The sequence below is a fragment of the Aspergillus vadensis genome (assembly GCF_003184925.1).
Source record: "Aspergillus vadensis CBS 113365 unplaced genomic scaffold BO88scaffold_28, whole genome shotgun sequence".
Classification (NCBI taxonomy): domain Eukaryota; kingdom Fungi; phylum Ascomycota; class Eurotiomycetes; order Eurotiales; family Aspergillaceae; genus Aspergillus; species Aspergillus vadensis.
Genome location: NW_020292066.1, coordinates 14,802 through 27,702, shown reverse-complemented (window position 1 = coordinate 27,702; position 12,901 = coordinate 14,802). Strand labels below are relative to the sequence as shown.

The following is a 12,901-nucleotide window of genomic DNA, read 5'->3' as shown; positions in this document are numbered from 1 at the left end:
CCAATTCATAGTGCACCTTAGGAGATATATCGTCCAGATGCGTAACTACTTGACTACTCGACAAAAGACTAGAACCTTAAGTTACCAACCCAAAACGCGTCTCACTTCCAAGATAATGCAACGTATTGTCAATGTGGGTCCTACACCACCACTCTATTCTATTCATATCCTAACCCTACCCAACCCCCAAACCCAAAATTCCCAAGGCCAACAACAACTAAGTAGTAAACTTCAACCCGCCATTAGCACAAACCACACTTCCCGTACACCACCCCCCATCCTCCGTACAAAGCATCCCCACCACCCCCGCAATCTCCCTCGTAAACGCAGGCCTCCTCCCGCCCATCTTCTCCCTAATCAACCTCTCCTGCTCCTCACTCAATCCCTCCTCCCCATCCTGCAACTTACTCAACGGTGCATTATCCTGAAACCCCTGCATCTGCTTCCAGAACTCCTCACCCGTAGCAAAATACATATCCCCGACCACGGGACCCGGATTCACCGCATTCACCGTCGCCACGTCCGCCAACTCCCTCGCCCAGGTCCTCGTCATCGCCTCCAACGCCGCCTTGGTACCCCCATACACCGACTGGCCCGTGAACCCCAACGAGGATGAAATACTCGAGATATTGATGATGCGGCCGCTGTGCGCGGGTTTGCGGGGGAGGTACTCGGCGCAGGCTTGCGTGAGGAGCAGCGGGGCCAGCACGTTGATGGTGTAGTGCCAGTTGAAGTAGGCCGGGTCGATAGGGCCTGAGGAGGAGTCGTTGAGGAAGCGGTCTTTACTGACGCCGGCGTTGTTGATTAGGATGTCGATTGTTAGGGTGTTTGTGGCTGGGGAGGTGAAGTGGGTTTTGGCGGCGGAGAGGATGCTGCTGATGGCGGGGGTGGGGTCGGAGAGGTCGGCTTGCACGGGGATGCAGGTTATGTTGTGCGTGGTGGAGAGGGTGCTGCAGAGGGATTCGGTGCGTGCGCGGGAGCTGTCTGAGGTGTAGTTTAGGAGGAGGGAGCAGCCTTTGCTGGCGAGGTTGTGGGCGATGGCTTCACCGATTCCTGGGGGACGTTAGTGGGGTGGTGGGGATGGAGAGGGTATGGGAGACGGGGATGGGGTACCGCGGGAGCCACCGGTGACGATGGCGAATTTGCCTTCGAGGGGACGGGACATGTTGATTGATGTAGATGTACTGCTGTGTAGTATCTTTAAAACAGAAGTAAAATGTACAAAAGGAAAGTTGGGGAATCCAATTTATAGCTAAGTTTCAAAGAAACTGTAACTCGGGTAAATGGCCACCGGGAAATTACCTTATTGGTGCTCCGGCGGCACCAAGGTTAAAGATATGCAGTCAAGTAGGTTTGATCTACATAGTGATCGAAAGTTAACATATACCCTAAATTCAGTTCGACTATACTACAATCTACTAACTACACTCTTCAACAACCCCAACAAAGTCTCACCTACACTCTCCGCAAACTCCCTACAATTTATATCCCCCTGACATCTCACAACCCTCACCCCGGAACCCTCCAACCCCTTCTCCACCGTCCCAAACAACACCTCATCCGCCTTCCCATCATAGAACCCATTCCCCGGTACATCCATCATACTGATCCCCCCCGTCGGCAACATAACCACCACGTTCCCCGGGCACTTCGCCTTCCCCAACTTCCCCACAATAAACTCCCCGATCCGTCGATTCTCCTCCTCATCCGTCCTCACAATAGTCACCGTCGGATTATGCTCGTAGATCCTCCTCCCGCTGAACCGCTCGGGGATTGTATCCTTCGTCCCAAAATTAATCATATCGCACGCCCCCACACTCACTACCTGCGGGATGCCCCTCTCCGCCGCGGCGTCTAACCGTCCCGGTCCGGCGGACAATACCCCGCCAGCGAGCTCATCCACGATCTCAGAGGTGGTCAGATCCACAATGGCGTCGAGTTGTTGTTCGCGAATTAGTCGCTCCATGGCTTTTCCGCCGGAGCCGGTGGCGTGGAAGACGTAGATTTCGCATTCGTTGTGGAGGTGGGATTCCAGGTAGGTGCGGATTTGGGTTACGGCAGGTGTGGTCACGCCGAACATGGTGATGCCGATTTTGGTTTTTTTGGGCGTTTCTTTGCTGAGGCTACCATTCTCCTTATGATGTCTATTCTGAGCGTGTCCGTTCGAGCTATTAGACTCTGAGGTCTGAAGCTGGTCGTGGTATGATATCGCCATTCCGGTTCCTGCGGCTGCTGCGTTGCGGAGGATTCTGTTCAGAATGCTGTTTGTGCCGGCTACGTCCACGACACTGTACATCATGGTGATGTCTGTTTCTTGAATGTAGGGACCCACGTCGCCGGAGGCCATGGTGGAGACCATCAGTTTCGGGAACCCGATGGGAAGGGCGTCGCGCATGATGGTGGTTGCGATGGTGGTGCCGCAGCTGCCGCCGATGGAGAGGATGGTGTGGATTTTGCCATTGTGGTAGAGGTCGGCGACGGTGGGGGTGGAGAGATGGGTGATGGATTGGATGTAGTCGTTTCGGGGGAGCTGGGTGAAGTCGATTGTTTTGTTGTTGAGGCTGGGATGAGGAATGTTGATGAGCGGAGAGGAGGTGGCGGCGCGGCCGACGTCCATGAGAAGGACGGAGATGGAGGGGTTAGAGGTTAGTTGGGAGTGGAGGTAGAGTAGTTCGGACCATTTTGTGTCGCAGGTGCCGAGGAGGAGGATGGTTGGCATGTTGCAGTATACTATTACTATGACTTGTTGTAGATATTGGAGGTGTTGTAGAGAAGGTGATGTTACTACTACTACTATTTATTGGGAGCGGGGTTTATAACGTTGAAGAGGGGCATGTTACACAGTGGCTGGTGGCAGGCAGCTGGAGAATCGATCGGCTTGCGCTGCACCGTCATATCCGAGACTACCAGATGTACTAAGAGTACTGTCGTGCGTAATACTGACAGGGATCTGTTCGCAGGAACTCAAAAAGCCCAAGGCGAGATGTAATAAATTAATCACGCAGAAGAGAGGAGTCTCAGCTGCAGACAAAACCACGCCGTTGCAAACTAGTTAGGGTTAGCCGTGGGTCAAATCCCGGACGATCCTCAGCTGAAGTGGTTACCTCACCTAAAAGTACTACCCATCCGCCACCAAACTGGATACTTGACTATCAATTATGTGGTAACCGCCTGATCCACTGATGATTTGGCATACCCCTCTTACCCCTCCTTCGGAGATAGAGTCACACTATCACGGGGATGTTTGTTTCCGACATTCTTTCATTCGTCATAATTCCGACTTTTGTAGGTCGGAGGTTATTTAAGGCCCATCCTCAACTGTCCTCCACTAGCCCTCGATTTAGTATATAACATACTACTTTCCTAATACCTACTACAACACCCACCCTAGATACTACAACCTACATACCTACACAATAACACCACTATGCCCCGCCCAACCACCCGACAAGAAGTCCTCGACCGTCTTCGCAAGACCATCGCCGATGGTTCCATCATCATCGGTGCAGGAGCCGGTATGTACCCATCCTACCAACACTCAACTATCAATAAGTAACTAACGACAAAATACAGGAATCGGCCTCTCCGCCAAATTCATTGAGAAAGGCGGCGCCGACCTAATCCTAGTCTACAACTCAGGCCGATTCCGCATGGCAGGCCGAGGCTCTCTCGCAGGAATGATGCCCTACTCAGACGCCAACGCCGTGGTGGTCGAAATGGTACATACCCTCACCCTTTTTCGCCCTTCCCACCCACAACCAATGCTAACTAAGAGAACAGTCCAGCGAAGTCCTCCCCCTCATCCAAAACACGCCCGTCCTCGCCGGCGTCTGCGGCACCGACCCCTTCCGAGACATGCGGACCTTCCTGCGCCAACTGCGGGACATCGGGTTCGTGGGGGTGCAAAACTTCCCGACAGTCGGTCTGATCGACGGGAACTTCCGCGCGAACCTGGAAGAAACGGGGATGGGATACGAGAAGGAAGTGGAGATGATTCGCATCGCCAGGGAAATGGATCTGGTGACGACGCCGTACGTGTTCAATGTGAAGGAAGGGGAGATGATGGCGCGGGCGGGCGCGGATGTGATTGTGGTGCATGTGGGATTGACGACGAGTGGGACGATTGGGGCGCAGACGGCGTTGACGTTGGATGAGTGTGTTAAGGTGGTGCAGGAGGTGAGGGATGCGGTGGTCAAGGTGAATCCGGAGGTGATTGTGTTATGTCATGGGGGGCCGTTGGCGGGGCCGGAGGATGCGGAGTATGTGTTGAAGAGGTGTAAGGGGGTGCATGGGTTCTTTGGGGCGAGTAGTATGGAGAGGTTGCCTGTTGAGGTGGCGTTGGAGGAAAATGCGAGGAAGTTTAAGGAGATTCAGTTGTAAGTATTCTTCAACGAGATTTAAGGGAAATGAGGTGGGTATTTGGTAAACTACTGTAGTAGGAATATGATGTATTCAATTATCTGGTATCTTCTGTTGAACAATTACTCCACAACCACCAATGCAACCCTAGCCATACCCAGCCACTTTTATTTGCCGTTGAAGACAATGCTTTTGAGCCCCATGTTGATAAAGAACCCTGTATATGTCGTCGTAACATCGTGAATGTTGAAGTCTAGCAGTAGGATTTCGACATCTAGTAGCGGTAGCTATTTCACTTAGTCAGTAGCTGCCAATTTGTTAAAGCTTGGGGTATAGGAGGGCTTACTGGTCAGCCTTGAAAGGTCCGGTGACCTCAAGGCCAAGGTACTCAGCCTGGACGGGGGTGAGCTGAGACAGCTTGGCGTTGACGTGCTCCAAGTGCTGGAGAGCGACCTGCTCATCGAGAGCCTTGGGGAGAACGTAGACACCGACGGGCTTCTTGCCAGTGGTACCGAACTCGACGTACTTCTTGCCGAACTCGGCGTCCTCAGCCTTGAACAGAGCAATCTGGGCAAGGACCTGGTTGGAGAAAGAGCAGGACATGACGAAGGAAGAGTGGCCGGTGGCACAGCCAAGGTTGACGAGACGACCCTCGGCCAACAGGATGATGTGGCGGCCGTTGGCCATGGTGTAGCGGTCAACCTGGGGCTTGATGTTCTGGACCGACTTGGCGTTGGCCTTGAGCCAGGCAACGTCGATCTCAATGTCAAAGTGACCGATGTCTGAGCAGTTAGCTTGATTCAGTAGATCATGATAGATGGAACGTACTGCAAACAATGGCGTCGTTGCGCATCACCTCAAAGTGACGGCCGACGAGGATGTCACGGCAACCAGTGGTGGTGACGAAGATCTGACCCTGGGGAGCAGCCTCCTCCATGGTGGTGACCTGGTAGCCCTGGACGGCAGCCTGGAGGGCGTTGATGGGGTCGATCTCGGTAACCAGGACGCGGGCACCCATGCTGCGGAGAGCATCGGCACAGCCCTTGCCGACATCACCGTAACCGGCGACAACGGCAACCTTACCGGCGATCATGACATCGGTGGCGCGCTTGATACCATCGATGAGGGACTCACGGCAACCGTACAGGTTGTCGAACTTGGACTTGGTGACGGAGTCGTTGACGTTGATGGCGGGGACAAGGAGCTTGCCCTCCTTGAGCATGCGGTAGAGGTGGTGGACACCAGTGGTGGTCTCCTCGGACAGACCGTAGCAGTCCTTGAGCTGCTCGGGGTACTTCTCGTGAACGAGGGAGGTCAGGTCACCACCGTCGTCGAGGATGAGGTTGAGCTTCTTGCCATCCTTGAAGGCGGAGAGCTGCTGGTCCAAGCACCAGTTGTACTCCTCCTCGGTCTCACCCTTCCAGGCGAAGCTATCAATTATTAGATCGAGCCGATAGATTGGTATACAGTTTTAACTTACACAGGGACACCGGCAGCGGCAATGGCGGCGGCGGCGTGGTCCTGGGTGGAGAAGATGTTGCAGCTGGTCCAGGTGACCTCGGCACCGAGGGCAACGAGGGTCTCGATGAGGACGGCAGTCTGGATGGCTGCAAGGGATTAGAAAGGTTTCAAAGTAAAAAATGTCAGGCCGACATACTCATGTGCAGGCAACCGGCGATACGGGCACCCTTGAGGGGCTGGTCGGGACCATATCTGCGGCGGATGGACATGAGACCGGGCATCTCAATCTCGGCGAGCTCGATCTCGCGGCGGCCAAAGGCAGCCAGGGACTAGAGGCATGAATGAGAATTGCGATCATGGTAGAATGGTATAACGGGGAACGTACGATGTCGGCGACCTTGAACTTCTGGGCGGGGGCAGCCATGGTTGTGTGTGGTGAAGATACTAGAGAGGCAATGGTTAGAATCAGTCAAGTTGACAGTGAGAAGAATGAGAAGAATGGAGAGATATGGCTTACAGAAAAAAAGGGGGGAGGATAAGTGAGGAAAGAGGGAGAGTGGGAGGGAGTAAGAGTAGAGGGGGAAGAAGAGAAATAAAAGGGCGGAGAGAGAGAGCGAGAGAGGGGAAGAAAGCGTGAAGGATTCAAACGGAGCAAAGCTCGGCCGGCGGGGCTGATGCGGTCGGACTTTCTATGCTTCCGGACTGCGTGCTGACGGTGCCTCTCCTGATTGCTGCCGTTGGTCCATCCCTCGGTCTCGGAACTTAACCTGAAGACTAACCATCTGCCTCATAACTAGTGAACTATTAACCGACTAACTACAGCTGGAGGATGACTATTGTTCTCCGGTATCCATCGCGACCGGCGGATCCCACTGGCCCCAAATCTTGGGGGTGCCGACAATCGGATTTTGGACATTCCTCAGTGCATCTGGCCCCCTCTTACCTAAGGCCGTCAGCAAGGGATGCCACGTCGAAGCAGCCATAACTAGTGAATGCGATCAAAGTAACCAAAAAAAACTCTTTGGGCATGAAGATAATGCATGAGCAATTAAGGCATCAAAAGATTGAAAGATCAACGAGTCAAATCCCGAGTATCTATCCCTCGCCATATCGATAGCAGATCGTACTGTGTAGCACCGGACCATCCGCGGCCATGCACGAGCTTCAATCCAAGTAATCCCCTCTGCAGATCCCTCACAGAATGCAGCTACCCTGCTAGTCAGTCAACCAAGGTCCCTCCCAATCTTACCTAGGCCTATCGTAGCAAGGGGCACTCTCTCTGGTTGACATCCACCACCGCCAACATCCACTAGCTCTTAGCCACCAACTAGAAACTAGCTACCTCACGATGAAAGCCGCCCTAGTCACCCTCTACTCCTGCCTCGGGTTGGGTGTGCCCGCCCTGGCTGCCCTCATGGAAATCATGCTGAGCAATTCCACCTCGTGCCAGATCCGTGGTGGGGATGACATTGCGAATCTTGCCTGTCGGAATACGGTATGCTGGTCTTGGTCGATATCAAGGAGAAATGGCTAACTCAAGGGTGCAGTGTATTGAACAGGGTGGTGGGTGGACTGGAGGGTTCTGTGATGATCAGCAGTAGGTATCATCCAGTCTTGGGAGTATGGAAGCTAACGAAGGACCTAGGATTTGTCATTGTACGTTTGATATATCTACTACGAAGTAGATGAACGCAGAAGGCAAAGTTATGGATGCGAGTAAGCAGGTGGAAGAATCATGTCATGTCTGTCATAAGTTTATGTTCAATTAACCAACACTGTCATTGTCCCAATTTGACCAATTAAACACCGTCATTAAATCGGTAAAAGTTCATCCATCTCTGCACCATTATCAGTGTCCATCCAATACATCACAGAATCCAGGTATAAACCAACCTTATCATACGGCCGGGACGAGTCTGCAAACCGCAAATCCGTCGCCAACCGGATCACTCTATCCGGGTCATTGTTCACCGTCGACGCGTGGATCTAATCCCATCAGCACTATCCACAAGCTCCTAATAAGATGCCGCTTACCATGTGAGGCTTATGCAGCACCACATCCCCCGCCTCGTATTCCGCAACCAACCAACGCCGGCCATTTTCCTTGGCAAATTCGGCGGGATTCTCCGACAACATGCCCGTGGACATCATATTCGAGTTGAAGGCATATTTAGCCTCTTCCTCCGTCATGCCCGCTGCCAGAGCCTTGGCCGTGAATTCATTCTCAATCTTCTGGCCCACGACATCACCTGTCCTCGTCAGCATCCCCACATCATACAATCCGGATGGAAGACATACTATCCTCCAAATAAATCAACCCCCCACCACTCAACTTGATATCCCCAATAGGTACCCAAGCCGTCACAGCCGTGGGCTCACCATGTCTAATAAAGATCTGATCATAATGGACACCAATAGGCTTCGTCTGGGGGATATTATTCCTCAATAGCGTCCGCTTAAACGTCAACGTATTGTCACCCCACCCCGTGAACTTGGCAATAAAGGCATATAGCGCCGGATGCTGGACCAGCTTCTCGGCATACCAGTCCTTGTAGTGAGCCTCGATGGCGCGATCGACGAATTGTGCGGCGCTCTCCCCGCCCGGCCGGCCATTACCACCAGCCGCACCAGCCCCGATGCCGGGGAAGTCGTCGGGGGTTTTGTCGGGGTTAAAGATGCCGTGGACGGGGTCGCTGTCTGTCTTCAGGACGCCGGTGGGGGCGAGGTAAGAGAAGTATTGGCGGCGGGCTTCGAGGACGTCTTCGCGGGGGAGGACTCCTTTGAGGAAGAGGTAGCCGTCGGCGTTGAAGCGGGCGCGGAGCTCGTCGAGGGGGAGGTTAGGGTCGGAGGGGCGAAGGAGGGCAGCGTTTTCGGAGGTGAGGGGACCGTCGCTGACGGCGAGGGTTTGGGTGAGGACGCCAGGCATTTTTGGTGTAAGTAGTGCTGATACTAGTAGTACTACTAGATACTAGTATCGATTGGACTACTGTTTGGTTGAGGATAGGAGGGGAGAGGTATGGGGGTATAGGGTTATTTATATATATTTTATCTACTATCCGGGGCATGTGTCGTGACGTATCCTAATCCTAAATCTGGAGAATAAGGATCTGCCCCGCGTTGAGGGACGTTCCATGCAGCAAAGCCATGACCATTGAGTGTTGACAAGTTGATCGGCTGCAATATGAATGGGGGATTTTACAATCAGCAGATTGGAGATTGGCGAACAAAATCCAGTGGAACTTCCCCCCTCCCCACCTCCGCGTGGAATGATACTCTTCTGGAAACGCCACAATGCGCGGGTGGGGAATCCACTCCGCGGGCAATGCTGCCCTTTTGGCTGTCCAGTCTGGATTCAGAAATGTTTCCCGGTCAGCAAAGCTGCAAGCGAGAATTTCATTGCTGATCTTTCTTTGAATCAAGGGTATAACTCTTCACAATATATATGCAGTATTAATAATTAAGGAATTGAACACCCAATCAATGATATGAAATGATATGATAAGATCAAGCTATTCATCCACCCACTCCCCAAACTCCCATCCCCAATTCCCTTCTTCATCCTCCCCCACCAACAACTTCAACGTCGTGAACTCAATTCGTTCATACATTTCCCTCGCCGCCCCACGTGCTCGTCGATGCCATGGTCCCGACCCTCCTTTTCTTGCATCTTCCCGACTGCGCCATACACCTATCAGTCACCTGTTATTAGCACATCCATCCTCCTCGCAAACATTATTTTTTAGGTAAACTCTTTAGAAAAAGAGGGTAGAGAACTCACAAGTAGCTAACCCCCTCCTCTCCCCATCCACATTCCCAAACCAATACTTTAACAATCCACCCCCCGCCACTGCCTCCCGTAACGACATCTCATCCAACACATGCAACTTCTCCCCATCTGCATCGGCCGTCAACGTCGACCGGAATACAACCACATAGAATATATTCTCGTGTCTCTTGCCCCAAGTATACCCCTCGCTTTTCGCCTGTTTCCTTAGAAACCCAAAGACACTGTCCCAGTTGAAGGACTCGGTGTAGGGCGCCGTGGCGTAGTCAGGGCGAATGGGGTGGAATAGGGTCAGCGCTTTGGCGAGGAGTTGGGAGGCCGGGCTGAGGGTCTGGAGGTCGAGGAGGTGGTGTGGGGTGTTGTAAGGGGAGATGATGAGGTTGGTGTCTGATGGTGGTGGTATTAGGGATGAATCATTGGGGATTGTTGGGTTGAGACGAAGTTGGAGGGAGGCAGCGGCTTGGAAAATGAAGGCTTCGGGGTTGGTGGTTAGGAGGGTGTGGTGGTTGAGGAGGATGTTGGTGGGTGGTGGTGATGGTTTAAGCCGTTGATGTTGGGTTTCGGGGGTGGAGGGACGTGGTGAGGTTATGCTGGGGGACATTGTTCTAGTAGTAGTGTCTAGGACTGGTGGTCTATGATGGTAGTAGTGTAAAATAGTAGTATGGAGTGGTGTATAGGGGTGTATGTATGTAGGAACAAAAAAGGCGGAAGGTGATGCTAAAGAGTGACAATAAGTGCAACTAATATAAAGCGAGAAGAATTAAAAAGACACGAAAGAAGAATGATGGGATGAACGTCGCCATTTAAAGAAAACAGGAAGAAATGAAACCCGAGAATAGAGAAACTACTCATAAAGATCCACCCGATCCAACCTCCACTCGATGAAATCCAAGATCGATCAGATCACCCTCAAAGCACGCAATATGCCGACACTTGAGTCGGTCAGCCGGAATGTTGCACTGCTCGTTGGATGATCAAATTTTGAGAGCCCGGGTGCCTGGATGATCATCGGCTACTAATTTTATGCTTATCATCGGATCCCCGGGTGCGACATGCAACTGGTCTGCACTACAACATCTCCGGTGGTTGGTTAGGGCTCTATAATATGTTGCCTAGGGACAATAACTACAAGTGCTAGGGGACGGTGGTCAGCCGGTGTGCCAAATGGAGAATAAAGAAAAGTGCTATGAAACACTGCTCGGCGCAACCCCCAGCAGAATTGAGTTCTTGCCCGTTATTGTCACATTCAAGACAATAGCACGACATATCTTCCGGGCTTGCGCCATCAGGGTGTGTGGGCTGGGCTTTGCCTATCCCCAGCCCGAGAAATTTCACCATCCCGTCTGGAACCATGGCTAGGTGTCCACTGGTTCGCATGGAATTCGGCACCCTTGCACAGTACCGTTCACTGATGACCAAAGAAGCTAAACCATAATTAAGCACTGGTATTTTTGTTTAATCCTATCATACAGTTCTTGATGGTATCATGCAAATCCCACGTTATAACGCCTTGTGAATGCTCGTAATCCTGAAAAACACAATGACCCCCTTTACTGCTTCACCGGCGGCGGTGGCGGTGCCATCTTACCCTCGCCTGTATCGACCTTCTTCTTCGGAGGCAATGCCGGAACCTTAAAACCTCCATTCCCCCCTTGAGGCGCCGTGCTGCTCTGGCCACCAACTTGCGTGAATGTGCCAGATTTGAACCACCGATCCTCCTCGGCCTTGCGTTTCCGACTCAACTCAGCTTGTACCTTAGGATCCACCAACTCCAACCCTTGCACGGGCGTGAAGGCAATAGTACTGGCAGTACCTGCTGATCCTCCCAGCGAGGTGCCAACTCCAGAGGTCCGCAACCCTTTCGCCTGAAGCACACTGGCCGTTCCACTAGCATTGGAGCCGAATGCACGGAGAGATGTAGATGTGCCACTGACGGGGGTTGCGGTACCCCATCCCTTGTTGTTTTTGCTAAGCTTCGCTCGGGTTCTTTGGTCGATCTGAGTCGCGCGGATCCGCCCATCATTCTGTTGGCCAAGCATGCCCAGTCCGACTGTTCCCTCTCCGGTACCATATCCGACTTCTGCCTCCTCCCTACCAAAGGCAACCCGGTTCTGGGCTTTGCGGAGTTCCGTCATGGCGACAGCTTCCTTTGCCTTTCTCGCCCGTCGTCCACCTCGCTTACGGGACGGCTTGTCGTCCGGAGCGGGGAGCGCCTTCACGCCCGAGTTCGGCGCGGGTTCCGTAAGCTTTTCCAGACGCTGGAAACACTGCTGCTTCAGCTCTTCACCGAGCGATCCGTCAGGACTGTACTTGGAGACGTCCGCTCGCGTAGCAAGGACCATCTTGGCAGAGACGATGCGAATGGCCTGCCGCTTAAGGTCGTTCGGGACACCTTGTATGATCGGCGAGTTGTACAGAAATCCCTGAGAGCGAATACCAATATTTGTAGCAAATCCTAGTCCCTCCGACCGCTTCGAGCCCTGTGCAGCTAGGTTGCACGCGGGGATCTTCGCTAGCTCAAGCAGACCTCCGGTCTGGTTCAAGAACTGAGCCGCTGTCTCCGGTCCGATCAAAGCCGCCAAGTTGGGAGCGATCTGGCTCATTCGCGACTGGATGCTTTCTGTAAGTGCCGTACGTTCGCGATCGAGCTTCAGGATCCGCTCGCAAGTATCCATCACGGTCTTGAGTTCGGACTCGGTCATCTCCCGGCCTCGGGTGGTGGTACCCTCCACGGCCACAACCATCAGGGATGGCCCATCCAAGATCGACCTCAGTGGCACGCCCACCATGTTATCTGGCGAGGTCGACAGAGCCTTGATATCGTTGAGCGGGCCATTTTTCAGAATAGCGACAGTTTTCGCGTAGTCGATCGGGGTAGTCACGAGCGTCTCGAGCTCAGGAAATCGGATAGAGTAGTGATCGCGCAGCACTTTGTGTAGACGAGTCAGTTCGTCGGCGGTCGACAAGGCAACGTCAAACTCGTTGGTGAGCTCAGGCGCTTGCGCCAGCTGCTCCTCATCGACAGCTTCCTCTTCGAGGCCATCACCAGCCTGAAAATTCTCGTCGTCCTCCTCAAAATCTCTCAAGAGATCCTCCGCATTTGACATGATGGGTATTCGGCAGCGTGACCAGCAGACAAGCTGTGTAGGTCCGCAAAGTAGAAGCAAGGCCGCGTAGATGAGATGCAGGTGAAGTTCGAGGTTTGGGTTCGCCGCCACACGGACTGGGCTTTGCAGGCCGGAGCTGAGTCAGCAACGCGGTGGCTGGGGGTGGCGCAAGAGACCATCACCGCAGCTT

General features: G+C 53.1%; 8 protein-coding genes across 8 annotated transcripts; 2 read left to right on the top strand and 6 right to left on the bottom strand.

Moving 5' to 3' along the window:
• Positions 1–217: 217 nt before the first annotated feature.
• BO88DRAFT_373496 (SDR family NAD(P)-dependent oxidoreductase) lies at positions 218–1,165 on the bottom strand (the record flags this gene model as incomplete). Its single annotated transcript, XM_025704275.1, has 2 exons — positions 218–1,053; positions 1,114–1,165. 2 exons carry the CDS (start codon positions 1,163–1,165, stop codon positions 218–220), a joined length of 888 nt encoding a protein of 295 aa, XP_025558529.1.
• A 243-nt stretch (positions 1,166–1,408) lies between these two features.
• Positions 1,409–2,759, bottom strand: BO88DRAFT_472203 (Tm-1-like ATP-binding domain-containing protein; the record flags this gene model as incomplete). The annotated part of the gene is made up of 1 exon (XM_025711739.1): positions 1,409–2,759. The coding sequence occupies exon 1, from the start codon at positions 2,717–2,719 to the stop codon at positions 1,409–1,411; it is 1,311 nt and encodes a 436-aa protein (XP_025558528.1). The 5' UTR covers positions 2,720–2,759.
• Positions 2,760–3,296: 537 nt separating this feature from the next.
• BO88DRAFT_373493 (TIM-barrel enzyme family protein) lies at positions 3,297–4,423 on the top strand. The gene is made up of 3 exons (XM_025704274.1): positions 3,297–3,515; positions 3,574–3,719; positions 3,781–4,423. The coding sequence occupies exons 1-3, from the start codon at positions 3,428–3,430 to the stop codon at positions 4,378–4,380; spliced, it is 834 nt and encodes a 277-aa protein (XP_025558527.1). The 5' UTR covers positions 3,297–3,427; the 3' UTR covers positions 4,381–4,423.
• A 278-nt stretch (positions 4,424–4,701) lies between these two features.
• BO88DRAFT_349995 (adenosylhomocysteinase) lies at positions 4,702–6,244 on the bottom strand (the record flags this gene model as incomplete). The annotated part of the gene is made up of 5 exons (XM_025703478.1): positions 4,702–5,141; positions 5,188–5,789; positions 5,840–5,966; positions 6,017–6,149; positions 6,206–6,244. The coding sequence occupies 5 exons, from the start codon at positions 6,242–6,244 to the stop codon at positions 4,702–4,704; spliced, it is 1,341 nt and encodes a 446-aa protein (XP_025558526.1).
• Positions 6,245–7,127: 883 nt separating this feature from the next.
• BO88DRAFT_408060 (uncharacterized protein) lies at positions 7,128–7,607 on the top strand. Its single transcript, XM_025707614.1, has 3 exons — positions 7,128–7,315; positions 7,368–7,417; positions 7,466–7,607. The coding sequence occupies exons 1-3, from the start codon at positions 7,169–7,171 to the stop codon at positions 7,503–7,505; spliced, it is 237 nt and encodes a 78-aa protein (XP_025558525.1). The 5' UTR covers positions 7,128–7,168; the 3' UTR covers positions 7,506–7,607.
• BO88DRAFT_151791 (uncharacterized protein) lies at positions 7,565–8,875 on the bottom strand. Its single transcript, XM_025701522.1, has 4 exons — positions 8,119–8,875; positions 7,855–8,069; positions 7,714–7,806; positions 7,565–7,658 (listed from the first exon to the last, which is right to left on the bottom strand). The coding sequence occupies exons 1-4, from the start codon at positions 8,744–8,746 to the stop codon at positions 7,620–7,622; spliced, it is 975 nt and encodes a 324-aa protein (XP_025558524.1). The 5' UTR covers positions 8,747–8,875; the 3' UTR covers positions 7,565–7,619.
• Positions 8,876–9,329: 454 nt separating this feature from the next.
• Positions 9,330–10,413, bottom strand: BO88DRAFT_446661 (uncharacterized protein; the record flags this gene model as incomplete). The annotated part of the gene is made up of 2 exons (XM_025710307.1): positions 9,599–10,413; positions 9,330–9,508 (listed from the first exon to the last, which is right to left on the bottom strand). The coding sequence occupies exons 1-2, from the start codon at positions 10,203–10,205 to the stop codon at positions 9,330–9,332; spliced, it is 786 nt and encodes a 261-aa protein (XP_025558523.1). The 5' UTR covers positions 10,206–10,413.
• A 594-nt stretch (positions 10,414–11,007) lies between these two features.
• On the bottom strand, positions 11,008–12,786 carry BO88DRAFT_408058 (U4/U6-U5 snRNP complex subunit PRP31). Its single transcript, XM_025707613.1, has one exon. The coding sequence runs from the start codon at positions 12,709–12,711 to the stop codon at positions 11,155–11,157; it is 1,557 nt and encodes a 518-aa protein (XP_025558522.1). The 5' UTR covers positions 12,712–12,786; the 3' UTR covers positions 11,008–11,154.
• Positions 12,787–12,901: the final 115 nt, after the last annotated feature.

Coding starts and splice junctions, on each gene's coding strand:
- BO88DRAFT_373493 (XM_025704274.1), top strand. CDS start 3,428: ATGCCCCGCCCAACCACCCGACAAGAAGTCCTCGACCGTCTTCGCAAG. Junction 3,516..3,573: donor CATCATCGGTGCAGGAGCCG/GTATGTACCCAT, acceptor GACAAAATACAG/GAATCGGCCTCTCCGCCAAA. Junction 3,720..3,780: donor ACGCCGTGGTGGTCGAAATG/GTACATACCCTC, acceptor CTAAGAGAACAG/TCCAGCGAAGTCCTCCCCCT.
- BO88DRAFT_408060 (XM_025707614.1), top strand. CDS start 7,169: ATGAAAGCCGCCCTAGTCACCCTCTACTCCTGCCTCGGGTTGGGTGTG. Junction 7,316..7,367: donor ATCTTGCCTGTCGGAATACG/GTATGCTGGTCT, acceptor TCAAGGGTGCAG/TGTATTGAACAGGGTGGTGG. Junction 7,418..7,465: donor GGGTTCTGTGATGATCAGCA/GTAGGTATCATC, acceptor CGAAGGACCTAG/GATTTGTCATTGTACGTTTG.
- BO88DRAFT_151791 (XM_025701522.1), bottom strand. CDS start 8,746: ATGCCTGGCGTCCTCACCCAAACCCTCGCCGTCAGCGACGGTCCCCTC. Junction 7,807..7,854: donor TGCTGCATAAGCCTCACATG/GTAAGCGGCATC, acceptor TGATGGGATTAG/ATCCACGCGTCGACGGTGAA. Junction 7,659..7,713: donor CGTCCCGGCCGTATGATAAG/GTTGGTTTATAC, acceptor ATAATGGTGCAG/AGATGGATGAACTTTTACCG.
- BO88DRAFT_408058 (XM_025707613.1), bottom strand. CDS start 12,711: ATGTCAAATGCGGAGGATCTCTTGAGAGATTTTGAGGAGGACGACGAG.